Source organism: Peromyscus eremicus, chromosome 2 (genome assembly GCF_949786415.1).
Source record: "Peromyscus eremicus chromosome 2, PerEre_H2_v1, whole genome shotgun sequence".
In the NCBI taxonomy this organism is placed as follows: Eukaryota; Metazoa; Chordata; class Mammalia; order Rodentia; family Cricetidae; genus Peromyscus; species Peromyscus eremicus.
In genome coordinates, this window is record NC_081417.1 from 146,522,310 (window position 1) to 146,548,193 (window position 25,884).

The 25,884-nt window shown below is 53.1% G+C and overlaps 1 protein-coding gene across 2 annotated transcripts; it reads right to left on the reverse strand.

Annotated features, from left to right (window-relative positions):
* Positions 1–359: 359 nt before the first annotated feature.
* Positions 360–20,449, reverse strand: Grhl3 (grainyhead like transcription factor 3). Of its 2 annotated transcripts, none has more exons than XM_059256190.1 (15): positions 20,270–20,449; positions 18,237–18,298; positions 15,938–16,283; positions 15,617–15,690; positions 14,916–15,069; positions 14,648–14,759; positions 13,537–13,631; positions 11,611–11,769; positions 10,223–10,301; positions 9,978–10,111; positions 8,485–8,519; positions 7,356–7,444; positions 6,551–6,636; positions 4,340–4,404; positions 360–474 (listed from the first exon to the last, which is right to left on the reverse strand). In XM_059256190.1, exons 1-15 carry the CDS (start codon positions 20,333–20,335, stop codon positions 360–362), a joined length of 1,671 nt encoding a protein of 556 aa, XP_059112173.1. In that variant the 5' UTR covers positions 20,336–20,449. The 2 variants fall into 2 exon arrangements, with proteins under 2 accessions (XP_059112173.1, XP_059112172.1); XM_059256189.1 differs by having other exon boundaries at positions 9,978–10,114.
* Between the last annotated feature and the right edge of the window lie 5,435 nt (positions 20,450–25,884).

Genomic DNA, 25,884 nt, shown 5'->3' on the forward strand with positions numbered 1-25,884 from the left:
GAGAGAGGGTCAGAACCCGTCAAAGTGGCCGGCGTAACCCTGCAGAGAGGCTGCTGTGACCCCCCAGGGCCTCTGCGAGGAAACTTAGAAGAGAAGGCAGGCAGTTGTGTTGACCCAGACTCCTGGTCTCTGGCGGATGGGCACTTGCAGGAAGCTCTGGAGTGAGTTCAAGTCTGGATGGGACATTTAGATCCTGGGACCTCCATCGTCCCTCCCTGGCCCTGACATCACTGAGTTTGTGGCCCGAGAGACCTCTACCCGAGAAAGGCATTTCAAGTACCGGCGCTGATCCATGAGGACAGGTTGTGTGTGGCCTGAACCAGGCCCTGGGTGAGGATGGGATGCTTGAGGCTGGGCCCTCACAGCTCCTTCAGGATGATCTGGATCTTGCCGTCCAGCTCTCCCATGTCCAGCAGGAAGGCCACGTGGTTGCTGTAATGCTGGATGATGTTGTTGTCCATGTTGACCAGGATTCTGGAAGAGCGAGGAGAGAGACATGGTTGAAGCGTGGCAAGCCCCTGTGTCCCGGGCCTCTGAGTAACAAGGATGATAGCCACACTGTAGGCACCTCGGAACCAGGCTGTAAGGTGGGCGTTTCCAGTGGCCAAGTCTCCACTCACACCCTAGCCTGCCAGTCATACCATGCTGGTGTCTGCTGGTGGACTGCCTCCCTTCTGAGGAGCTGAGTGCGGGTGCTTTTGAGAGACTGAGGCACAACTCTGGGAGAAATGCTGTGTTCTTTTGTCACTAGACTGGGGACATGGACTTTAAATTCAAGTTCAGGAGGTGTGACAATCTGGGTTTAAGGAAAGGCTACCCTGAGCCACTCAGGTGTGCTTGCCTGAGCCAGAGGCAGGGGCCATACAACACCCCTTCCAGCTGACTCTTGTTAAGGTGAAAAGTCAAGTAATAGACTGGAGAGATCCTCCAGGCAGGGATCTGGCCAGCCCAAGAAGTAGACTCTCCATGGCTATAGACTCTGAAAGGACCCAAATCATAGTTTATGCCAAGGGGTGCCCTGTAAGAGCTGCTTCCCTGATGGGAAGTCACCTGGAGGTGACCTGAGCATCACTTAGTCCCTTCCCTGCTAATCTTCTGAGTAGGTAATGGAATTGGATATATACATTCAACCATACATACATCTGTCTGTCCGTCCGTCCATCCATCCATCCATCCACCCACCCCACCCCACCTCTTTCCTCCATCCACCCATCCATCTGTCCTCCATATACCCATTCATCCCTCATCCTTCAGTCTTTGCTAGATCCTTTTTTTCTTTCTTTTCTTTTTCTTTTATTGGTTTTTCAAGACAGGGTTTCTCTGTGTAGCTCTGGATGTCCTGGAGCTCACACTATAGGCCAGGCTAGCCTCGAACTCAGAGATCTGCCTGCCTCTGCCTCCTGAGTGCTGGGATTAAAGGCAATAGTCACCACTGCTTGGCTACTGGACCCTTTCATGTGCAGGACATTGCTCCAAAAATAACAGCTGTGTGGAGATTAACTGGACCTGAATTCTGCCCACCAGAATTTCACACAGAAAGGGAGACTGAGTTTTCACAACTAAGTCACTCTAGTTCACAGAACGGAGAAGCTGGGGTTCAAAGAGGTAAAGTTATTCTGTGGCTGCAGTTAGTAAACAGCAGAGCTCAGGATTTAATCTAGACCTTTGTCTCTCTATGATATCATTTTTTAAAGATAAGGGAAAAGAACTACAAAATCCTATAAATACAAGTTAGGAAGTGGAAAACCGAAGGAAACCAAAAATCCATGTTTGGGAAGAGCTCGGGTAGATGCCTCCTGTTGTGAGGACTCGGGAGGGCGCTGGGGACAGTGAACCTGAAGGAGCCCACGGTCTACACCCTGCGTTCCCTGCCAGCACCAGCCTAGCAGCAGCTTCTTCTTTTGGGGGAAAAGGTTGGAGCTGGGACTCCCAGAGGCTGGAGCTGGCTGGCAGGACCCCGCACTCCGAGGTGATTCTCCCGCCCCTCCCGTCCAAGGTGATCTTCGTCTGGGGGGCTGGAGGCTAGAGACAAGCCAGAGAGCAGGGCTGGATGGGGAAGAGAGGGTGTGCTCTGGCAACTTAAGGGTTGGGCTGTCTGTTCCCACAGTGGCATCAATCAGCTTCCAGGAACTGGGCAAGTGTAGGAGTGTCCCTGGGGCAGTGGTGTGAAGGGGGACCCTCCCGTAAGAGGTTAGTGATGACTGGGTTCCGAGCGGCAGGGGCTTGTCAAGAGCTATTGCCACTTCCGAGCTTCCAGCCTCTTTTGCCAGCATCAAGTTAAACCCCTGGCCCATGGCCAACAAAAACAGTGTATTGGTTAATCTTTCAAGCACTCTGTGATGCTTGTAAAATTGATTTTATCAACCTTGGTCGGGAGGACTTTGGGGAGGGTTTATGAGAACAGACTAGGCTTGGGGCTAGAAAGTCCACCTTTCTCTGATGCAGACATATATTTGAATGAATTTGGATTTGGAAATACGCTCTTTCAGACCTTGGAGACCATCTTTGGGCTGAGGTTTTCATGGCCATGTGGGCCATGGAGTGATGCCCTGGTCTGTAGAGCTGGGCAAAGAAAGTAGCTAGGCTGGCCGCAGACATCACTGGCATATTTCTTAGTGGTCAGAGGAACAAGGAGAGGGGATGAGATCAAACTGTGGGGGCGTGCATTTTAGGATGCTGAGAATCCCCCTTTTTTTTTTTTTTTTTTTTTTTTTTCCGAGACAGGGTTTCTCTGTGTAGCTTTGTGCCTTTCCTGGAACTCACTTGGTAGCCCAGGCTGGCCTCGAACTCACAGAGATCCGCCTGGCTCTGCCTCCCGAGTGCTGGGATTAAAGGCGTGCGCCACCACCGCCCGGCTGAGAATCCCTTTTGCGAGTCCCTAACTCAGGACCACTACTTTGAACCCCAGCTTCTTCGTCTGTAGGAACAGGGAAGATCCCACCAAGCTCAAAGCCTGGTAAGATGATGCCAAGCATCACTGAATTCAGCATCTGGCCTGAGGGAAGAGCTTCGACAACGGAAGTCATTTACAATGACAGTTTGTGCAGCTGTCGGGGTTGACGGGAAGGCCTCTGGTAAAAGAGCCAGGAACTAGAGAGATGTGATCCTCACAGCTCATGGCTTCTCTGTCATACACAAAGGCTATCCCTGGTCCCTGAGCTTGGCCTGGGGTGGGATTTGCAGGGGAGCCCGGCACTGGAGAGGCAGGAAGCACGGTGTGGGCGTGGCACTAAAGAAGTGGGGCCCGGGCTTGTCTGGGCAAGCAGACATTAAGTAGATTCTACTCCAGTGTGTGAGCCCCCGTGTGAAACCGAAACTTGGTGGGAGGTGGAGGACGGGGGTGGGGTGAGGTGGGGTGGGTTGGGGTTGGGGGAGACCCCACACAGACAAAATCCTCTAGATTCTCATGCAATCCAAACCAAATGGGTCTTTTTCTACATCCCAGCCTTCTGCATGGGAGGCTAGCTGAGAGCCAGAGCAGGCTAAGGTGAGCTGGGCTGGAGGCAGGAAACCAGGCCTGGGCATGGGCTTTAGCGGGCAAGGCTTTCTCCATGGGAGAATGCACAGACCACAGTGTGCAGGTGCAGCTGGAGTTTGATCATCTAGAAGGGTCCAGCTGTGCTCTAGGCAGAGCAGCTGGAGGACAGGGAGGTCCTGAGGGGGTATGGCCTGCTTCTCTCCTGCCTACTCAGCCTATAGGTGGAAAAGGCTCTTGGAGCTTCTTTGACTGGGATCTCCCACTGCCCCTCCTCGGCCCATCAAATTCCCCTTTTGGCTCCTATCAGCTGCCCCTTCCCATGACGCTCTGCCTGGGGTGGCTTTCCTGGGCCTTCACACCTCACCATGCCTTCGCTCACAACTCCCACCCCTGCTTATCATCTCTGAGCCTCAGTTTCCCTGCACGTAAAATATGGGTCATGTTATCTACCTGCCAGTCCGACAGGAGGGTTAAAGGAGATAAGCTTAGTCTGATGACAGACACATGGGAGTCAGGTGAATGGTGGCTGCAACAGCAGACACTATAATAATAAAAATAGTAATAAAGGACTTTGTTCTCCTGGGGTTTGGGGACTTGAACTTGGGTCTTCCAATGAGTGACCTTGTACTTCCTCTCTATACCAGTTATGTCACTCCTGAGAGGACCCCTGAACTGCCACCCCCCCACCCCACCCCATGCTTGTTGCTTAGGTGCAGTGTCTGGTTTCTGCAGGTCGAGAGGTGACTGTGGCCTTGGCTTGACTGGGGGGGTGGGGGGCACACTCTCCACCGGCACTGAGCATGCTCTCTGCAACCCCACCACGGCCGAGTACAGACTTGGCAGGGCTGAATCAGCACTCACCCTCGCTTGCATTTCTTGTAGACTTTGCAAATATTCTCCTCGGGGAGTCCGTACTTCTCGGAGATCTGGAAGGAAACAGTAGGGTTTCACTGCCTGAGGCCATAACGGGATTTATACACACTTCATACCATGGCCTTTTAGGCTATAAAAGTAATATACATATCGGGAAAACAAAGGACAACAGTTCTAGTTCCCCAAGGTGAGCACCATCAGCCTCTGAGTGTATACCTTCCCCTTGGTGCGCTGTGTGTGTATGCCCAAGTTTACACCACACGTAGGGGATGACATCATCTTGTATGGTCTTATGATACGTTGTATCACAAACACATAGCAAACTGCATTTTAGTGTCTATAAAGTATCTGCCAAGCATCTGCTGCTTCCCTGGGTTCTCACCTAGCAGCTGACATTTGTATCTGTGCTGAAGGATCGATCTTCACTAGGCAAACTCTTGGTGGTGAGAGCAAGAATGTCCACCCCATAGGACAGACTAGATGTAATAACCTTCAGGATAGGTCCTGCCATGTACCAAAGCCTCCATGAGTGGGCTCTGTCGCTGTCTTGGATGCAATGGGCACGCTCCCGGCCCTGCTGTGAGGTGGGGTGACCCACATGTTCCTCTTCTGGGCAGGAGTTAGTAATTGCAGTCGATGGAGGCAGAACACCGAGTGCCCAAGCTTGGCTCAGAGCCTAAAAGCCCATTATGTCCACGTGGGAGTGTCCTCTCCAGCTGAGGCTCTAAGGCTGACTGAGCAAGCAGACTGAGCCCAGGCCAGTGGTCCCTCCCTGCGCTGGAGTTGCAGAACTTTTGGTGGTTGTTTGAGACAGGGTCTCTCTACATTGCCCTGGCTGTCCTGGAACTCACTATTTAGAGCAGGCTGGCCTTGAACTTATAGCTATCCAGCTGCTTCTGCTTCTGGAATGCTGGGGTTAAAGGTGTGCTCTACCACACCCCGAGAGTTGTAGAACTTTGAACAGCATTCCCATGTCTCTCAGTTTCACTTTGGGGAAATGGGTGTGGTAATAGGTTGGATATGCATAGATTGACTCTGAAAGGATTAGGTCTGGCCCACTGTCGGGGCTCAGTCAAATACCGGTGCCTCATGGAACTGGCAGCCTTGGAGCTGCAGCCAAGCCCAGGCCTGGGACGCCAGTAGCAGGAGCCCTCTGGGAATTTCAGAAAAAGGGTCAGGTTCAGTGTCCTGGTTAGACTGACAGAGATCCCTCTAAACTAGAAATGTCCCTAGATTTTATTTCAACGGCAGTGTAGCTGGATGCTGCCAGGGAGCAGAACTCAAGTCTGTCCATGGAAGACCTTAGGAACAAACTGGGTAGAGGTAGTGGGGGCTGTCTGGAAAAGTGGCAAGCTCTCCACCCCTGGAAACAGAAGTCAAGAGCGGGTGCAGATGACGCTAATCCTGTAAATGGCTGCTTAGCCCAAATATTCTGTCTCTATTCAAGTGACATAATTGACTTTTTGTGAGCCCAATTTCCTGGGGCTGATGCCAAGCATCAATGTTACGAGAGCAGGACTGCCCAGAGGGCAGACAACTTGGACTGGCCTGGCACTTATGCCACTTTTGGCAAGTCTCTGACCTCCTGGAGTGAGGGGGTGCTAGACAGTGTCCAGTGGAGAAAGGGGGAAGCAGGCACTCATGGCAAACATAACGAACTGCCTGACATGTGAGCCTCCTCCAAGCAGCCCATGAAGGTGGTTGAGGGTCCCCCAGCTACACATGCTGGGCTGTCCTAAGAGGTTCCACCTTCAAGTCCAAGGCCCTGATGACCCTGGTAGCCAGACGCCATGCACTCGTCCAGACTGGGCTGTTCTGCCTGCTCTTAGGTGGCTGGGGGATGGGGAAGGTCTCCTTGCCCAGATACAGTCATCCTCCGCCACCCCCAAGTCTTGCAAGTAGGAGGAATGAGGCCCCCTGGGAGGGAAAAATGAATGTCTCTGGGCCCAGCCTTTTTGTGTGTGGGGTTTCATTCCCATTAAAACAGAAATAGGTTTGCAAAGCCAACAAAAGCCCTGGCCTGTCAGACAGCAGCCATCAGATTAAGGAGGATTTATGGTGTGTGTGACTCTCAGGGTGGTGCAGGGTTCTGACAAGGTGATAAGATCGGAAGGCACACCCCCTAGCAGGGCCCTGGCCCTCTGTGGGGTTGGAAAAGTAGCCCACCAGAGCCCTCCTGTGGGAAATGAGGCACCTTACCGCATTCCTCAGCCCCTTCAGGTCCGGGGTCTTCAACATGAGTGCGTCAAACACCTCCTCTGTCTCCCTCCGCACATACAGCAGAACTGAAAACCAATGGGACAGAGGACGCTGAGTGTGGGAGGCTCTCAGCGGACAGAGAGGGGTCTTAAAAGGCAAGACCTGAATGTAAGCATGCAAGCTTGCGTCCAGCTCTTTCGAGACTGCCCTGACTTTGGGGTGGAGGGGGTTGAATCCTGGGTCTGGCTCTACTACCTTTCAACACTGTTGAGCCTTCTTTGTGTGTAGATGGGGCTCTTGCTCATTACTTCAGAGCTGCCTCTGGAATCAGGGACAGTGTTCAGAAACCCCCTAAGAACTTGGCTAAGCTTGGTTCCTGGCTGCTGGTGGAGCTTCCCTAAGGTCATCTAAGCCTCCAGGGGCTTCTGTGCCCCACCCCAAATCAAAGATTTAAGGATGTTAAGCCAGACAAGCAGCCATGGGAGCCCACCATACTCTTACCCACTTAGAGAACTGCGAGCCTCGCCTGGCCTCACAGGCTTGTTGCCTGTGCCGGCTGCCCTGGGACAGCCACGTCCAAACAGGGGCAAAGCCACAGATGTCCTCTGTCTCTGTGACCACCTGTCCAAGCCCTAGAGTGTTCTCAGCCATTCCCAAATCTTGGCCTAAACATACTCCAAGGAGTGAATCAGGCCATGGGTGGTAGACTTCAGGAAAAGCCTCATGGGTGGGTGGGTGGGGCTTCTGAGAAGGCTCTGCGGGGGCATTTGGAAGGACTCTGAGAGACCCCGAGGGCTTAGGCTACCTCTCTGAAGGTCATCTTCCTTGGCCTGTTTGGAGGGAAGGGCCTCAAACTCCTCGGTGAAAGGTGAGCAGGTACGCTTCAGGGGCAGCCTGTGGGGACAGCAGAGAGGGACCGGTGAGGACAGCTGCCCCTCCAGGGGCCCTTGGGACAGGGAAAGCCCCAGGAAGGGATAGCAAAGCATCAGGATAGAGGTGAAGCCCTAAACCTGGGAGGGAGCAGGTCTAGCTGGGTCAGAACCCAGCCCTGCCACATGCCGGCAGCGTGCTGGACTGGAGTCCTGTCCTTGACCGCAGGTGACAGACAGATTTGAGAAACAGGGCATGGAGGGAGCTGTCATGCTATAGGAGGTGGCCTGACTTGCATGGCCTTAATCAAAGCGGACTGTTAGCACTATCCATGTTGTTTCTTCTAGAAGAAGCGAGCCGTGGAAGGGGAGAGCCATGGGAGGAGTGTGCACTGTGGAGTCTGGAGGGAGACCAGCTTTGGTTCAAGTCCTGTCCCTGCTACTTAACAGCCGGACGAATAGGAGTAAGCTGCACTACTTCTCTGAGCCCTGGTTTCTTCACTAGGGAACCACCATGACTCTGTCTTTCTGACCCACCAAGGTTGGCATGAGGTGATGAGAGAGAGAATTTGGAGCGAAAACCCCATATAAAACATACACGCTGTTTATAGGGGAGAAATGGATTCCAGCAGATGACTTGCGTGTAAGGCCAAGCTGATTGCGGCCACACACTCATGCTGCCCTGCCCTCCTGCCTCACCCTTCACACATTCAGGGGTCCCCCAGGGCTGCCAGAGCAGAGGCTGTGACTGACAGGGAAGGGCATGGGTGACTGTGGCCTCTGGAGGTGATGTGTTGGGGAGCGGGGTATCCAGCATAGGTCTGCTTTGTGCTCCCCGAGTGTGTATCTCCATCTCAGGGACCTTTCTTTGCCTCTTATTTTTTTTACAAGCAGGTGTCTCATCAGAGATCTGCCAACTTTCCATGTAAGGCAAGCCTATAAAAACCCAGGCGGTTTCAGTGGGAAGGATCTAGGCCTAGCTCCCAGCAGCAGGGAAAGACAGGAGGCAATGTGAGGGATCCAGGGACTGGAGAAGGACAAGACCCTCGGCTACTCTTCCCATACCTGTCAGCGCTGCTGTGTCCCGCAGAGGGGGCAACCTGCGACAAAAAGAAAAGACATTTCTGGTCAGGCACAAGAAGAACAATTACAGCAGCCTGGGAAGGAAGGGGGATGGGTACCACGTTAGAGCCTTCCCTGCATGCTCTGCACAGAGGAATCCCTAAGGGAACTGGGGTCTCAAGTCAGGAAGAACTGTCCAGCTCAGGCTGCTGAGTCAGGGACTCAGGGTCACAATGGAACTGTTGCGGTACTACTGGCAGAGTGGTGATTCCAGCCAACCCGCAGGCGGGGAGCTGCGGCTAGGGGGCCTGCAGCTGGGGACCAGTGATAATGGGGAGATGGAGATGAAGCAGTGCCCCTGAGCACACTGTGTGCCCACTGCTGCCGCCGCCGCCGCGCTGTCCAGTGAGCATCACCCAGAGGGGGCAGGGGATGGCTCAGGGGCCACACTGTACTCTGTTCCTTTCTCCAGGGCCAACTCTTCCCCACTACATGCAGACACCGGCCTCCCACAGAATATCTGCCTACCCAGCTGGGGCCACTAGTCCTAAATGAGCAACCTCATTCCTGGAGCCTCAGGCTACAGATGGAACCAATAGAAAAGGGCTGATGTCACTGCCTAGGCAGTGGCAGAGGTGGGGGGCGGGGGGGGGCAGGCTGCTTCCAGGAGAACGGGAGGATGGGGTAGGCTTATGGGTGTGTCTGAGCTACTTTGTCTAGCTCTGTGATATACTCTGAAGTCAGACACCATTCACAGATCAGGCAATGTGACTCCGTCTGCCCATGCTCCTGAGGAGTCATGGGAGCTGGGCCTTCAAGAGAAGGCTAGCTGATAGAGATGTAAGCAGACGGAAGGGAGGCTGCTGGCCTTGTCTGGCAAAGGGAACAGATGGTTTCCCTCAAAGGATGGCCAATCAAGAGGGAGACAAGGTAGCTGAGTTAAGGCCTGGTGCCTCCTGGCCATAGATGCTCGGTGATGGCAACCCTGTCTGGGCACCTAGATCCTGATCTGGGCGTCAGAGTGGGTCAGACTCTGGCTATGGGATTTTAGGAGTGTGCCTCCATCCTGACCCTTGGGCCCAGTATTGTTGACCCATGGGGTACAGTAAGGGCCAAGATCCTGTAGGGTTGCTTACCTTTCATAACCATAACCCTAGCCCAGCCGCCCAGCCCAGAGGTGATTCCAACTGACATCCTCCATGTGAGCTGGAGCTGGATGGTTTGACGGATAGGAGGACCTACTTTGTCTGAGCTACTTTGTGCTGGTGGCTATGTCCAGCTCTGTGATACACACCCACATGGTCATTGGTTATTTCTGAACCCTTGCAGTTGAACAGAGGCAGTTTTCTTTTAGTTCATGAATAGCAGGACCTGGAGACGCCCTAATGGGCAATCATGGCGGCAGCAGGTAAACCCCCCAGTAGTGTGCTTAGACAGGCCCTACTTGGATCCAGCACCCCCCCCCAAGTCCCCTCTCCCACCTGCCCTGCCCTCACCCCTCCTGGGCGCTGTAGGCTGGAGAAGTGCAGGTTGGGAATGAACAGTACAGGCTGGGTCTCCAGGTCAGCTTCCGGTCGCAGGTATGTGGTCTCATTGCCCCTGAACCCTGACAGCAGGCAGCCTTTGATGCCTGCTGGGGAAAAGAAGCCATTAAACTCAGGGGTCCCTTCCACATAACCCCCTGACCAGCTTCTCTGGCCTCCTTCCCTTAGGCTCACCCCAGGTGGCCCTGCCCACTGACCATTGTTGCTGGAGTCCGGGCACTTGACCTTCCTTCGAAACTGCTTCCGCTCATCATCTCGCATCTTCCTCTCCGCTCCCTGTAGGGAGGGGTGGTGCTCACCAGGGGCCGGGGGCGGGGCCGGGGCTGGGGGCGGGGCTGGGGTGGGGGTGGGGGGGTTGGGTAGGGGTGGGGGTTGGGTGGGGGGGTTGGGTAGGGGTGGGGGGGTGGGGGGGGTTGTGGGGGGTTGGGTAGGGGTGGACGATGTCCACAGCTGCTGTTTTGCATCTTAAATATGGGCCAGGCCACAGGGAAAGTGGGAAATGGGAAGGTACCAGCATATGGCCCAGCTTCCTGAAGTCAGCTCAGGCCTTGAGAGAGATGGGGAAAGAAGGAAGCGTATAGAGACAATGAAGAGGTGGGGGGGGGAGACTGGGGGGAGTGAGAGGGAGAGGTGAGCAGGAATGAAGAGTTCTAATGGAGAAAAAGGAGCCATGGACCCAGACTCTCAGATCCCTGCAGAGAGGGGGCATAAATACAGATGTGGAGACAGATCCCTGCAGAGAGGGGGCGTAAATACAGATGTGGAGACAGATCCCTGCAGAGAGGGGGCGTAAATACAGATGTGGAGACAGATCCCTGCAGAGAGGGGGCGTAAATACAGATGTGGAGACAGATCCCTGCAGAGAGGGGGCATAAATACAGATGTGGAGACAGATCCCTGCAGAGAGGGGGCATGAATACAGATGTGGAGACAGATCCCTGCAGAGAGGGGGCGTAAATACAGATGTGGAGACAGATCCCTGCAGAGAGGGGGCATGAATACAGATGTGGAGACAGATCCCTGCAGAGAGGGGGCGTAAATACAGATGTGGAGACAGATCCCTGCAGAGAGGGGGCATAAATACAGATGTGGAGACAGATCCCTGCAGAGAGGGGGCATAAATACAGATGTGGAGACAGATCCCTGCAGAGAGGGGGCATAAATACAGATGTGGAGACAGATCCCTGCAGAGAGGGGGCATAAATACAGATGTGGAGACAGATCCCTGCAGAGAAGGGGCGTAAATACAGATGTGGAGACAGATCCCTGCAGAGAGGGGGCATAAATACAGATGTGGAGACAGATCCCTGCAGAGAGGGGGCATAAATACAGATGTGGAGACAGATCCCTGCAGAGAGGGGGCATAAATACAGATGTGGAGACAGATCCCTGCAGAGAGGGGGCATAAATACAGATGTGGAGACAGATCCCTGCAGAGAGGGGGCGTAAATACAGATGTGGAGACAGATCCCTGCAGAGAGGGGGCGTAAATACAGATGTGGAGACAGATACCCAGAGGAAAGCAAGGGGCAGAGAGGGACAGGCTTCTCAGAGGAGCAGGTGGTGTCTCCTGTCCTGTCCCCACCTTATCACAGAAGATCTTGATCTGGCAGACAGCACGGTGTACCAGGCGCTCGGTGCCTGCCCCACAGTCATAGGTATCAATTTGCAAGTTCAGGGGGACACCCTTCACCCCCTTCTGTGAGGAGAAGTCTGTGCTCAGACAGTTGACACCGATGAACACCTGGGGACGGAGTGGGGAGATGGATAAGTGGCCTACTCAGACCTGTGTGTTCAGTGAATACCTTCAGCCACCGTGGGCTCTGCAGGCAAGTATCACTATCCCTCTTCCCTTTCACAGATGGGAAGGGGGTGCTGGTGGAGTCAGGCTGGTATGCCCCTTCTAGCTCACTGAGGGCACCTCACCCTGGGAGGACACTAAGGGTCCTTTGAGGACCGTAGATATGAAGGTTTGTTTCTCCGCAGCTTGGAGCAAGTTAGGAACACCGCTTTCCTGCTAAGCCAAGCACACAGAAGGTGGCAGAGCCCCTCACCCTAATGACCAATCACAAGCAGCATGGGATGCTAGCACTCTCTGTTTAGGTAGATCCATGCCATCTGTGGCCAGTGTTCCCCCCAGTTATCTCTAGTCTACAGCTCTGGAGCAGAGACAGAAGTGTTCCCACTCCCCAGGGGTCCATGAGCCTGGACCTGGACCCACTGATCTGCAGTGGGAAGTTTGCCAGCTTGTGGCTTGGGCAGACTCTCTTTTACAGATGGGGATGAGTAAATGGATCCCGTGAGGCTGGGAGAGTTCACACTTACTCTTGTCAAGCAGAGACACTGGCCATTCCGGTGAGGGGATGGTTCAAAGTCTACCTACAGCCTGTGTTCTCTCAAGGACAGCCTGGGGCCTGTCTCGGCCCTGGGAGGCTGGGGGTCAGACCCTACTGCTCCAGTCTGGGCTTGGTCTCTGGGACATTTCCCTTGGAAACAGCCCTGACCTGAATGGTGGGAATGGGGGGGGGCATCTCCACAGACCCCCTCGGTCACAGGCTTCAGGGAAGCTCCCCTCACCCCACCCAGCTGTGATGCAGCTTCCACCAGCTCCCAGCTCGCACTGAGACCCAGGCCTGGGGGTATGAAGGCTATGAGAAAAATCCTCACCGAAACCCACTTCTCCCTTCCCATGAAACTCTCCCACCTCCCTGGCCCACCCCTCCCTCCCACCTCCCATGACTGGCAGGCTCCTCCTCTAGCCCCTAGCTCTGTCTGAATAACAACCCCAGCTGGACCCAACCCTTGTCCCCATGTCTTTTCTATGTCACCCCAGGGGAGGAAGGGGTCCACAGATGCCTTTGGGATGAGTGGTCCCAGGCCCAGTGGGTGTGATCAGCCTGTTCAGGGTGTGGAAGGACAGACTGGAGAGAGGTCACCCAGACCCCGAGGGCCAGGCTGGTGCCCTTTCCACACAGCTCTGCTCAGAAAAGCCGTAAGTGCCCAGCTGGTGATAGGCTCAGGTGCCTGGGTGGGAAGACTGCCTGGGTTCAAGCTGCCATGAAGGAAGCCAGTGGCCTCCCTCTCCCTGGCTTCTCACTCGACTGACCCCATGGCTATGCCTTGTTCTAGCCTCTCAGACGTGGGAGTGGGAGCTCAACCACAGCCCGCAGACTCTAAGAGGCCAATGTCTGGGATCAAGCCCCCCCTGCCACTTCTGAGCCCAGGTCAGCATGCTACCAGGGCCTTTGAGCCCTATTCTGATGGCTAGGCAGGCTGAGTTGCTAAACTGACATCTGTCAGGGTCACGTGATCCCCCTCACAACCACTCAGCTGGGGCTATAAGCTCAACGAAGCTGGCATGGCTTCTGAGGGGAGGGGCTGGGAGCAGGCCTGTGCCTCTGGTGCCTGTGAATGCCACCACCTCCCTGTGTGTTCAACACAGTGGATATCAGCACCCTGGGGCCCCTCCAGCCCTCCCAGGCACGGTCATTCCACCCAATCCCACACTGACCTTGGCCTCCTCATTGACATTCCACACAAAGGACAGCGCATTGTAGGCCACCTCCTCGATGTGCTGGACTGTGTTAAAGTTTTCTTTACAGTCGGCTGAAAGGGCAGGAGACCCAGGTCAGTGGGAAAGAGATGAGGATGCTGTGGGGAGGGGGCGCTATGAACTGGACCTTACTCTAGCAAGGACATGCACCCGACCCCCAAGCTGTGGTTTAGAGGTTTCGTGGGAAGTGTGACACAGAAGATCTCTTAGATAAAGCATCAGGGACAGCATAGCAAGGGGGTGTGGAGCAGGGCAGCGGGGCAGGAGAAGAGATCCTAGCGGCTGTCATTTATGCGATACTGATACAAGGCAAGCCTCGGTAAATCCCCCTAACTCTGAATATTCAGTTTACATAGGATGAAAGTAGGGCTCAGAGAGGTTGGGTTTCTTGCTCAGGGTCACACAGCTAATGAAAGGCAGAGCGAGGAGCCCACTATCTGGCTCTTGAGCCCATTTTCCTAATTGCTCCTTCATCCAGCCTCTCCAACTCCTTGAATAGTCAGTCTCCCATCTGTACACAGCCAGGCAGCTAGCTACCACGGACAGTTGGATAAACTGAAGGGAGGGGACGTTGTCATAAAGGCATGCAGAAAAGGATGGAGCCATGTGGGAGTGATCCAGGGACAAGGTGTCCCTGCCAACCCTCTTTAAAAAAAAAAAAAAAAAAAAAGACTGAGTCTTATGTAGCCCCAGACTGGCTTTGAACTCTGCGTAGTCAAAATGATCCTCCTGCTTCTACCTCCCAAGTGCAGGAATTACAAGTCTATACCACCATGCCAGCTTTATTCGGTGCCAGGGATGCAACCCAGGGCTTCCTGCATGCTAGGCAAGGATTCTGTCAGCTGAGCTACCAGTTCAGCCCCACTGCTGTTCCCCATGGCGGCCAACATCACTATTCACTGGCACCATCCGGGTCCCATGTCCTGTCTATCCCAGAGCGAAGCAGAAGAGAATGCGTGCTGTGTCCATCAGAGGACGCAGTCAGTCTCCTGCACTGTGCCCTGCTGGGTTTGATCTGGGGTAGGAGAGGGAAGGGGCGCAGGAAGAAAGGCTTGGGGTTCACTCTCACCCACGTCGATGACTCGCTGCTTGGCGGTGGGCTGCCGGGAATGCCAGTGCCTCCAGAAGCGTAGCTGCTCTACCGGGACCTTGTCGTTATCGAACACGACCATCACCACGCTCTGCAAGTGCAGCGGCCACGTCACCCTGGTCTGAAGGTCCAGGCACCAGGCTCCCTCCCAGAGCATGGCCCCGCATCCCGCTTTATCTGACACTCAGTGCCCCCCCCTCCCCCACAGATGCTCACCAGCGCCCCCTTCCCAAGCTGCCCCACACACCTTGACTTTGCTGGAGGACAGAGCGAGGCCTTTACCTCCCGCTGGGGTGCGCAGAGTGACCGGATAGAACTGACCCTTGTTGAGGTAGGCCATGGGTGACTCGCCTGCTTTGATGTGAATGGCTTTGGGGGACCCCAGGGTGTATTCAAAGTCGCTGTGGGGAGTGAGAGGGTGGTGAGGCAGGGGTGTCCTGGAGCATAGGGCAGGGGCCTGGATCTGTGGCGGGCTGGCTGTGTAATCTAAGTCATTTTCCTGTGTCGGGGGGGGGGGTCTATTTAATGGCTCTGTTGGGTCATATTCTAGTTGGATAAAGGAGGTCCAAAGAAAACCAGGGAGAACCAGAATAGGGACAAAGCCATGGGGGACTAAGGACAGCTGAACCTCAATTTTCTTTGTCCTGGGAGGGTTGAGAGATGGTCTTACTATGTAGCTCAAACTTGTTAGGAATTCAATATTTAGTCTAGGCTGGCCTCAAACTCACTATGAAGCCCATGTTGCCTTAAAACTCATAGCAATCCTCCTGGTTCTACCTCTCAAGGGCTGAAGTTACAGGTATGTGTCTTCTAACAGGGTGCTGAGCTTAGAGTCCCCTGTCACTGCCCGGGAACAGGCTGTAGATGCCCAGTACATTTCTAGGGATACTATGGAGTTGTCTTCAGCCTCCTGCTCAAACAGCCAAGGGTCCTAGGAAACCAATTTACCTCTTGAGGCTAGGATAATCCTCTGGACATGGGGGCTCCGGGGATGTTTTCAGGATATCGGGGAAGAGCAGCGACTATAGAGAAACAACCACAAGAGAGTAAATGACCACGTTCAGGCGGCAGGGTCTCAGCCCAGGGCTGCACACACACGGCCACACAGGGTGTGCAGCGGACAACTTGGACACCAGCATGTGGCAGCCCAGCCTTAGGTCTAGAACTTTCTCCCATCAATTGCAAAGCTCTGATCTTCTGTCTTCTCTCCTTATGTGCATGCACACATATATCCAGGGGCGCTGTGCGGGTTCAGGGGCAAGCCCTCACCTCCTGTGGGTCATCTTTGAAGGTGCTGTCTGGCTGCCAGCGCTGTGTGGGTGGCACCCCGTGAATGCTCTCAAATAATGAGTTGAGGGAACCATTGTCATATATGTCACTAGTGGGCAAGAGGTAGCTGTCCATGGAGCCGGCTTCCAGCTTGCTTGGACCTGGGGGGAGGGGAGTGGTCTTGCTGGGGGTCGGTACCGCCCCCTCCAAGCCTAGTAAGTTGTTCTTCTTGAGGTGGTCCGTGTAGTCTGGGCTTCCAGACACATTCTCTGTCAAAAATTTCATGAGGTGCGTGGGGCTCTCAAGAGGGGCAAGATCTGGCTCATAGTCCATGCTGTGGTAGAACCTGGGGGGAGAGACAGCAAAGGTGAGCACACTCCTCCTCTTCAGGCTGGACTGATGGTGACCCCATGTAAGGTTTACCACTGTCCCCTCAGCATGTGAGACACTGGACCCAACGCAGGCCAGTTGGCCACAGAGATGAAAGGAGGAAAGTATGAGGACTGATATCCTCTCAGGCCCTGGGTTGAGGGGACATCCTGCTTTAGTTAATACACAGCTAGTTAACTTAAAACACTGCAAGTTTAACTGTTTGTTTCTGAGCCAAATGCTCTTGTGTCAAAATATCCCCACTTCAACAGCTGTACTGAGTGGGGTGTGTCTGGGAGGGGGCTGTGTACCTGTGAGACAATGGCCATGTGTTCAGAAAAATGTCAAGTAGAATATACTCAAACCATCAGTGTGGCAGGTGTAGCACTGTTGTGAGATATTTGATTTCGCTGTCTAAAGATATGTGATTGGTTTAATAAAAAGCTAAATGGCCAATAGCTAGGCAGGAGGTATAGGTGGGGACTTCTGGACACAGAGCTCTGGGGAGAAGAAAGGCAGAGTCACCAGCAGATGTAGAGGGAACAGACTTGCAGAAGGAGAGGGAAAAGCCACGAGTCTCTGGCAGCACGTAGATGAATAGAAATGTGTTGATTTAAGTTATAAGAGCTAGTAGGACAAGCCTAAGCTATAGGCCAAGCTTTTATAATAGTAAGTCTCTGTGTCGGTGTTTTTTGTTTGTTTGTTCTTATTTTGGGAGCTGAAGGCCCAAAGAAAAATCCACCTGCATAGGACTGTATGAAAGTTCTTACTTTTTACTTTATATCCGTCTATGGAGTTTGAGTATTTTGCAAGAAACAGGCATTGCCCTTGTGGTTGGAAGTTACTGAACTGTAGAATTCATTTCAGAGAGGCCTGTGCACCCAGAACCCTACTCCAGCAGTGCAGGGGAGTGCCTGAGCCAGCTTCTTGCTCACACTGGGCCCCTGGAGAGCTGCAATGGCACCCAAGACATTTGGATTTTCCAGAAGCCACTGGCAGGCCCTATGTAGTGACCTCTGTGAGGTCCCCATTGACAAGGAGAGAGGAAGTACAGGAAGAGGGGCAGGATTCCGCCCTCCCAAACCCTGGCCCTCACTAGGCCATGCTCAGCTTAGGATTCTTTCTGCAAGAACATTGTGGCATAAGGTGTGGATGCCAGGCAAAGGCCAGAAGGCTGGGAGTAGAATCCCAAGAGTCACCTGACCCCTTGGAGGAGGCTTTAGAGTCTGGACAGAAAAGCTGCCTCTGAGGCTGTCCTTCTGCTGTGGTTGTGAAGTGTATTTTCAGTAAATACCAACACACATGGTATGGGGATCTGGCATCTGGGGTGTGTGTGTGTGCGTGTGTATGTGTGTGTGTGTGTGTGTGTGTGTGTGTGTGTGTGTGTTTATACGTGTTCAAGCACAGCTTTATTGTAATTTCGCAAAACTCTTCTGCTGACATAACCAGATTTTTTTTTTTAAGATGGGGCCTCACATAGCCCAGGCTAGCCTCAAATTCACTGTGTAGCTAATGATGACCTTGAACTCCTGATTCTCCAGCCTCTACCTCTCAAATGCTGAGATGGCAGGCATGAAGGCATGCACTAGCATATCTGGTTTTATGTGGTGCTGAGCATCGAACCCAGGGCCTCGTACATGGTACACAAGCACTCTACCAACTGAGCTACACTACCAGCTAGGTATCAGTTGTTCCGAAACCTTCCTATTGTACAAGCATAAAGACAGGTAGACTCCAGGCTGGACTGTACACATTGTTTCCTTCTGATCTTAAAGGAAGTTAAAATACAGGAGTCTCAAGAGGTACTGTGTGTGGGTTCCAGCACCGCACCCCTTATGCTTGACAGGCAGACCAGCCTGCATTCAAGGTCCCCAACAGAGCAGAGCAGTGAAGGGTCTAAAGAGGCAGAGGTGGCCTTGAGAAGCCTTACTTCTTTCCTTGGTCATTTCGGCCGCCGGTGCTGGAGGACAGTATCCGCTTGTCCTTGGGACCCTGGGAGGAGAAGAAGGAAAGATTACAGGTTGTTCTTGGCTGGGACCTGGCTATTGGGAGCCTCTTACCTTTCAGGGGCTGAGGCCAGGCCCTGGAATGCTTGGGAGAAAATAGTTCAAGCTGCCCAGTGCTCTAGCCACCACTGAGACTGAGCCCCAAGCGACAGGGGGAAAGTACTTCCCTGAGCTTTCTAGTTGAGAACATGGGAGTGAGAGTCGGACTTGCCTGGCTGACTTACCTCACCATTTAAAAGTGCTGTGACTTTGGATAAATGACTACCTCTCTGAGACTCAGTTTCTTCGAATGTTAAACGGAGGATTATAATACCTGCTTCAAGGAAATTCTAAAGCTATAGGTTAATAGAAAAAAGAACACTGGCCCTTTTAAAAAGAGCACGTCGTGTAAGTGAGACCTTGCACAAAATGCTTCCTAATTTACCTTCTCTCACCACCCTGAGTTTCTAATCAACACCATCACTATGACCTAGGTGGGGAGACCAAGGGCCAGAGCCTCTTCTGCGAGAAGGGTAGGACTCCAAGTCCATTTCTCATTCCCTTCATAGATATACTACATGTTGACTGTGTGTCCTTGGGCAAGGCACTTAGCATCTCTGGACCTCATATCCTCACATATAAAAGACACAACTAGCTGAAAAGAACTGTAGGTGCTCAGGGCAGTCTAGGGGCAAAGGCACAGCCCTGGAAGCGGCCTCTTGCATGGAATTTTATTTTACAATCCAGCTTCACCCTGTGAACCCCAGGCTGGGATCTGAAGATGGATGGAGAATTCTGGCTTCCATCATGGCCTTGAGCTGGAGTAGCCATTCAAATTCCCTTCTGTTGACCTTAGCTAGACAGGATCCAGAGACTGCCAGTCTGTGGGTATTTGGCAGGCAGGAGAGCCAGGCTAGCCTGGAATGAGGACCAGAGACAGCCTGGGGCCTTTCCTGTCAGGAACCACATACTTTGGTCTCCCTGGGCCTCTGAAGTCATGAGGAGAATTCGCTTTCCAACATGAGTGGGTGAACACCCTCCACCCCCCAGCCCCACACAAAGTGGCGTTGAATGTTCATATTCAGGACCAGCCGTCTCAACAAATCCAGGAAGATTTATTGGAGCAATCCCCCAGTGCAAGACAGCATTGCTCTCCGTGTCAGTTCAGATGCTCGGGTAGGCAGGGCTGCCTGAGCTCCAGGTTAGCAAAGACACTGAGGCCTCCCGGATGCTCTGTGAGGATGCAGGCTGCGCTCTGTTAGCCATTTCTGGCCCAGGCACTAGAGGTGCCAGTGGTATGTTGTGAGTCCGTGTTTGTGACTGATGACTGGTTCAGAGTTGAAAGGGCCCAATGCCCATGCCTGAGAACCAACAGTCCCCAGAGTCTAAGGCCCAAGGGACAGGAAAAGACAGCATGCTGGCAGAGGCAGGAAGGACAGGAGGACACTCAGGAAAAGGATGAGATGGTGTGGGGGGAGGGGGCACCAGTGGGTGGGGATGGTGGGAGGCTGGGATGACCCAAAGGACAGGGCAGAAAGGATGGCCAGTGGGGACGGTTGCCATGAAGTGTGCTGGGCCAAGCCAGGAATCTATTCAACCAATATGTGCTGTACACCAGGTGACAGGTTGTGTGGGCTGCTGGGCTTCAGCAATGGTCATGATGTGTGTCCACTCTCCAGGAGCCGTCTTGTAGGGAGATGGAAATGTGTGGGCACACGGTATTTTGAAGGAAAGGGGTGATATGGAGAATAGAAAGAACTGGTGATATAGAATGGAGACCCAGGAGGACCTCCCGCTCCCCACACCATGAGAAAATGAGGTGACATTCATACTAAGGCCGAGGCGGACAGTAGGATTTAATCAGGAAAAGGGAAATGGCATTTTCAAAGGCCCGGGGTTGAGGGGCTGCTGAGCCCTGAGGCCTGACAGCAGAGACACGCTTAGCAGATGGGCTCATGGCCTGAGGTGGCAGGCATACCATGTAGTAGTCATAGAGAAAGCTCAGGGCTGCGACACTGTCATCGTCCCCATTAACTCTCATCATGGCTTTGGTGGCGGCTGTCAAAGGGTTCTCCAGGTACGTCTTCCAGGCCTCGTCCTCATTAGTGTAGGGAAACTTCTGGAAGCTCACAGGGTCATTCTTTAGCAGTCGCACAGACCTGAAACTGCAGGCAGATAAGACGGGTCACTTGAGGATGGAGAGTTGGTGACGTGCTTGCCACACAAGCGTGAAGGGTTGGGTTCGGTCCCCAGGTTAAAAAAAAAAAAAAAAAAAAGCCAGATGCAGTAGTGTGCTCCTTTAATCCCAGCCTGGGGAAGAGGAGACAGCAAGGTCCCTGGGACTCACTAGCCAGGTAGTCTAGTCTAGATGTGAGTTCCAGGTAAGTGCCAACCTCAAAAATATGCAAGATGGAGAGTATGTGAGGAATGACAGAGAAGGTGGTCACCTGGCTTCCACATGCATGCACATATCCATGTGCACCAGCACATGCACAAGCATGTGTACACACTTGCATACATATGCATGCATATGCAAACGCAAACATGCAAATAAGAATTATCTCTTCTAGGTTCAGAGGAAGGTCCCCAGGACACAGCTGCTGCCACTGCCAGGAGGTACCAACCCTAGGAACGCGAGACTTCTTCCTCGGCCACCTAAGGCAATGAGCCTCAGATATAGATCAATGCCAAACTGATCTGCTATGCAGAAGCTGCAGACCTGGGGTCTGAAGCCCTCGTCTCCGACACAAGGACCATAGTGTCAGCCAACCTTAGAAGGCGTCCGGGAAGTTCCATAGAGTGCTGCCATGGCAATACTGTTCACAGGGAGTCATGGCAACACTCTTCCAGCAAATGAAACTTGCAGACAGTGCGGCATGACTCCTGAGGTTGTCCTGAGACCATGAAAGGCACAGAGCCCTGCAGATGATCGAATCGAGAAAAACAGTGAAGGACAGGACATCAGAGCGAGAGAGCTAGTGGGCAGAGCCTGGTCCTGGGGAGGGGCATTTTGCACTGACATGTATGGTAGGTCCCTGAGTAGCTGCTCATGACCAGGCAGAGGCAGGGGCAGCCTGGCACTGTGCCAAGACACCCAGATCAATACAAGGCACTGTAGCCCAGGGACAAGCTGCTTGTATGGGCTCAAAGAAACGGATGGAGGCATACAGAGAGCAATGATGATTGCAAAATCAACCTCCAGCAGGGGATGGGATCGGGGAGGTGCAAACCTACTGTCAGTACTCTGGAGGCTGAGGCAGGAGGATTGCAATTCCAGGCCAGCCTGGGCTACTGTGTGAAACCCTGTTTCAAAACCAAAAGACGGTGACAGCTTGTCCTTGCTGTGCCCTGGCCGTGTTCGGGCACTGAGCCTACGCACAGTCCATGTACTGTCCTCAGTGAAGGCACAGCTGTTGTTTCCATTGGTGGAGGAAACAGCTCAGAGAGTGGAGGAGCTTCCAGGGTCCAGTACTGGAGTGGCCTCAGCTCTCAGACTTGAACCAGGGAGAGCGTGGCCAGTCGGTTAAAACACAACTGAGGCCACCCCTAGAGTCTTTTGATTTGAGAAAGGGTTCCACATAGCCCAGGCTGGCCTCAAACTTGTGTAGCCAAGGATGGCCCTTCAGCGTCTGATCTTTTCTGCCTCCACCTCCCAAGTGCTGGGCCACCGTGTCCGGTTCATGTGTTGCTGAGGACAGAACCCAGGGCTTCACCACGCTGGGCAAGCACTCTCCTAACTGAGCTACATCCCCAGCCCAAGGGCTTCTGACTCCCTCCAGCTGGGGGAGCTGAGAATGTGAACATCTAAGAGCATCCTTGTTGCTGTTGCTGCTGCTGCTAGCCCCCGGGACCACACTTGCAGAATGGCCGGGAATGTGTGGGTGCAGTCACCCGCAAAGCTCTCGTGATTATTTTAGGACACAGGGCACACAGAAGTGGCAAGTGAGAGAATGGCTGCCCAGCTCAAAGATCAAGTGGGGTGTCAGGTCTGCTGGGGTCCCAGAGCCTCCCTTTCTATAAGGGGCACATGGGTCCGACTGACTCACCCTGCTAGGGTCTTAGGAGCAGCACCGGATGCTATGAAACATGGCGTTTGGATTGTTCCCACTCAGCAGCTCTACCCCTTACAAGTTACTACATGGAGATGACCTTGCTTCACCTAACAGATGTAGGAACTATGGACTCGGACAGAAAAAGAAAACACCTATGATTAGCCAGCCAGTCAACCACCCCATCAGGATTATTATTATTATTTAGAGAGTGTTTTGTGTAGCCCAGGTTGGCCTTAAACTCACTAGGGGTTTAGCTGGGAATGACTTCTTTTATTTACCTCTTAAGTGCTGGGATTATAGGCATGCACCACTACACATGATCTATGCAGTGCTGGGATTATGGGGGTGCACCACCACACATGGTCTATGCAGTGCTGGGGACTGAACCTGGAGTTTCGTGCATGGTAGGCAAGCACCCTACTAACTGAGCTACAACCCCAGCCCACACCCAGGATTTCAGCTCGGTCTCATCTAGCTCCCAAGACATGTGCTTTCCACTAGCCACACTGCTCTGTCCTTGACCCAGGTCTTCACCAGAGCAGGAGGCCACCCTGGTGCTGGAGTTGCAGGTGTTGTGCCAGACCATCGGGTGGGCAGGGGCCTCTAGAAGCCACTTGCGGGAATTGCCCACCTTGCTGCCTGAGGTGTGTACCTGAGGTACAGGCTTTCACTCGAGTGGAGTCGTCAGTCAAGCCGAGCCCAGGCAGTGTGGACTGCAGGAACGATTCCTCTGCAGTTCTCATCCGGGATAGTGTCTACCGTCCTGCTGGGCCCCAAGGTGGAGGGGTCTGGGACTCTGAGAGGGAGGCAGCAGGAACTGTCACACAGGAAAGAGAAATGACAGAAACCTTCCTGCTTTAGGAGCATGAAGAGTGAGGCACACCCAAGTTTCTGTTGCTATAAATCAAGAAGCCTTCAGACAGAGTAGTGTGAGGTGGCCCCTCCTCACTGAGCCTGGGGTTAGAGGAATTTACCGAACGTGCCCCTCTCCCTGCCAGGCCCCAGGCTATAGGGAACTCCCTAACTAAGATGGCATGGGACAAGCAGGGGATGTCTGAGGTTCCCTACCTTCCCTGGTCGCCCACTGGTTAGCAAGGCCAACCAGGGCTCACAGTGTTTCTCATTTATGAATAAGGATCGTAAATGTAGGACTGTGAAGACGGAGTACATTGATTCATACTTGAGAAAATGCTTAGCACCCTGCCTGGCACATAAATGCTCAATGCACACACGCCCTGTCGGCACATAAGAAGCACCTAATGTATGCATACCGCACGGACGCTCAAGGCTGGCTTGGAGCTAGATGCTGAGAGGGTGCTGTATTGCCAGCCTGGTCATACACAGGTCTGGACTCCCGTTCCTGGTCTACTGACTAAGAAATGGCCAGTCTCAGTTTTGTAGGACTATCCATTTTCTGACCCTTTTTGTAAAAGAAAATTTAAAAGGCAACAGAGTCATAACCCAAAACAAAAGAACAGAGTTTTCATATGGGGGTCTTCCTGGGCTACAAGGGTCTCCAATGCTTTCCTCGGGATCCCAAGTCTGACTCCTTAATAAACAAGCCCCTCAGGTAACTTAAGCATCTATCATAGGCAGACACCATGCCAACTGTTTCTGGGTGGCACTTCATCTGTCACACACCAGCCCTGGGACACGAATGCCACTATCCCCTTTGACAAAAGGAGAAACTGAGACTTGAACAATCACCATCTAAGGGCCACTCAACCAGGAAGTGCGGGGGTGGCTCAACTTGAACTCGGACCTCTTGGACTCCAAGTGGACCTCTTGGACTCCAAGTATCAGCTCTCAGTCCCCGCTCACCTCCACTCTCGATGCCTTTCCTAGTCTGGAAAATTCCCTCCTCTGGAATACACTGAACCAGTTCTCCACAAGGCTCTGAGGAATTTCCCACCCACACAGGCAGGAGGCACGAGCAGGTGAGACGATGACAGGAAGAGTTTCTGGGCAGGAGCTGAGAGCCCTCCAGTTCTGGTGCCCATGCCCGTGTTTGCCACCAGCTGGCCTCACACTTTAAGGATAAGCATTTGGCTTCCTGGATGTCTTGACTGCGCATAAGGTCAGCAGAATTCTGTGCCAAATCCTGACATCAGGATCTGGGCTCTGGGCTCTTTCAAAGACTACGAGGGCCCAGTGGTGAGGCAGAGCCGAACATCGAAGAAGCTGCTACAGGCTCAATGGGACAGGGCTTCCAAGAAAGAATTAGCCCTTTTCACGAGTGACAGCTCAGAACAAAGGGGAAGCCAGGTGATACCTAGCCTATGAGGTCACCTTCCCTAGGTTCTGCCCAGATTCTCAGTTCATGTCCCTGTCCAAAACAGAGAGCGGAAGACCTAGTCGGGAAAGGACTTGTCCTTGGGCCACATTTGTGATGGCCTCAGATCTTATCAGGGCACAGCACAGAGAGCCCAGTGCACCATGGGAAGAAGAAACACAAGCTCATGAGTTGGGGAGCTGTGTGCTCTTGAGGAAGGAAGGCACCTAGCCTTCTCGGCTGATTTCCCCATCTATTAAATGGGTCTATTGAACGTTTCCCACGTGCCAGTCAAGGGCTCTTCTAGGCCCTGGGAAATCAGCCAAGCCCAAGGCAGATAAGGCTCAGCTCCCATGGAACTTTTTGTCTAATTGGAGCAGACAGACTATAAACAGGCAGGTGAGTTAATTTTAGTTCGAGATAAATGCTGGGAAGAATATTAATGAGAACACAGCACTATCACAGAGTCACCCAGGATGGCTACTTTACAGCGGAGTTAATCTCTCCTGGGTTGTTAGGAGAATTATATGCATTAACATAAGAAATGTGCTTATGAGCCTGCCAACAATAATGGCACTGTAAATAGGCCCTCATCATCGTGGCCATCACCCCAGCACTCCAGGATGAGAGTAGAGGGGAGACTGCCTGAGGTCCCTGGATGATCACACACCCCAAACCCTGGGCTGTGAACCAGCTCTAGTCAAAAGACAAGGGAGACAGTATAATAACCCCTTGCCTTGCCCTGCCTTTCGAAGTCCTTATCTGGCGGAGACTCCTAACACACATGGTGGTTATTATTCCTACTTTAAAGACCCTGAAATAGACAATGGAGACAGGAGGTGACCTGGGAACCTAGAGTAGACAATGGACACAGGAGGTGACCTGAGAATCTGGCCTGGGAACTCCATGGTAAGTCCCTTTTACACCAAAGCATGGAGGACAAAGGAAAGCCCAGGAAACTCGCATGGTATCCCATGTCACTTTAGCAAATGTTTATCAAGTGACTGCCATGGTCTAGCCCCTGTTCTAGGGACAGAAAGACAGGGTTCCCTGGTCATCATGGAGGATGAAGACAAGACAGACAGCTAATACCAAATAAGTGAAGAACATGAAGCCAAAGGCCTTGTGGCTGCCTGAGTTAATGATGGATGTTTACTGAGAAAGAGGTGGAGGGTACAGGGAGAAGATGGCTGTGGAGGACCTGAGACCTTCTGAGAAGCAAGGTCAAAGGTCTCAGCCTGGGCCTGGCCCTACTGTGTGCTGGGTGTG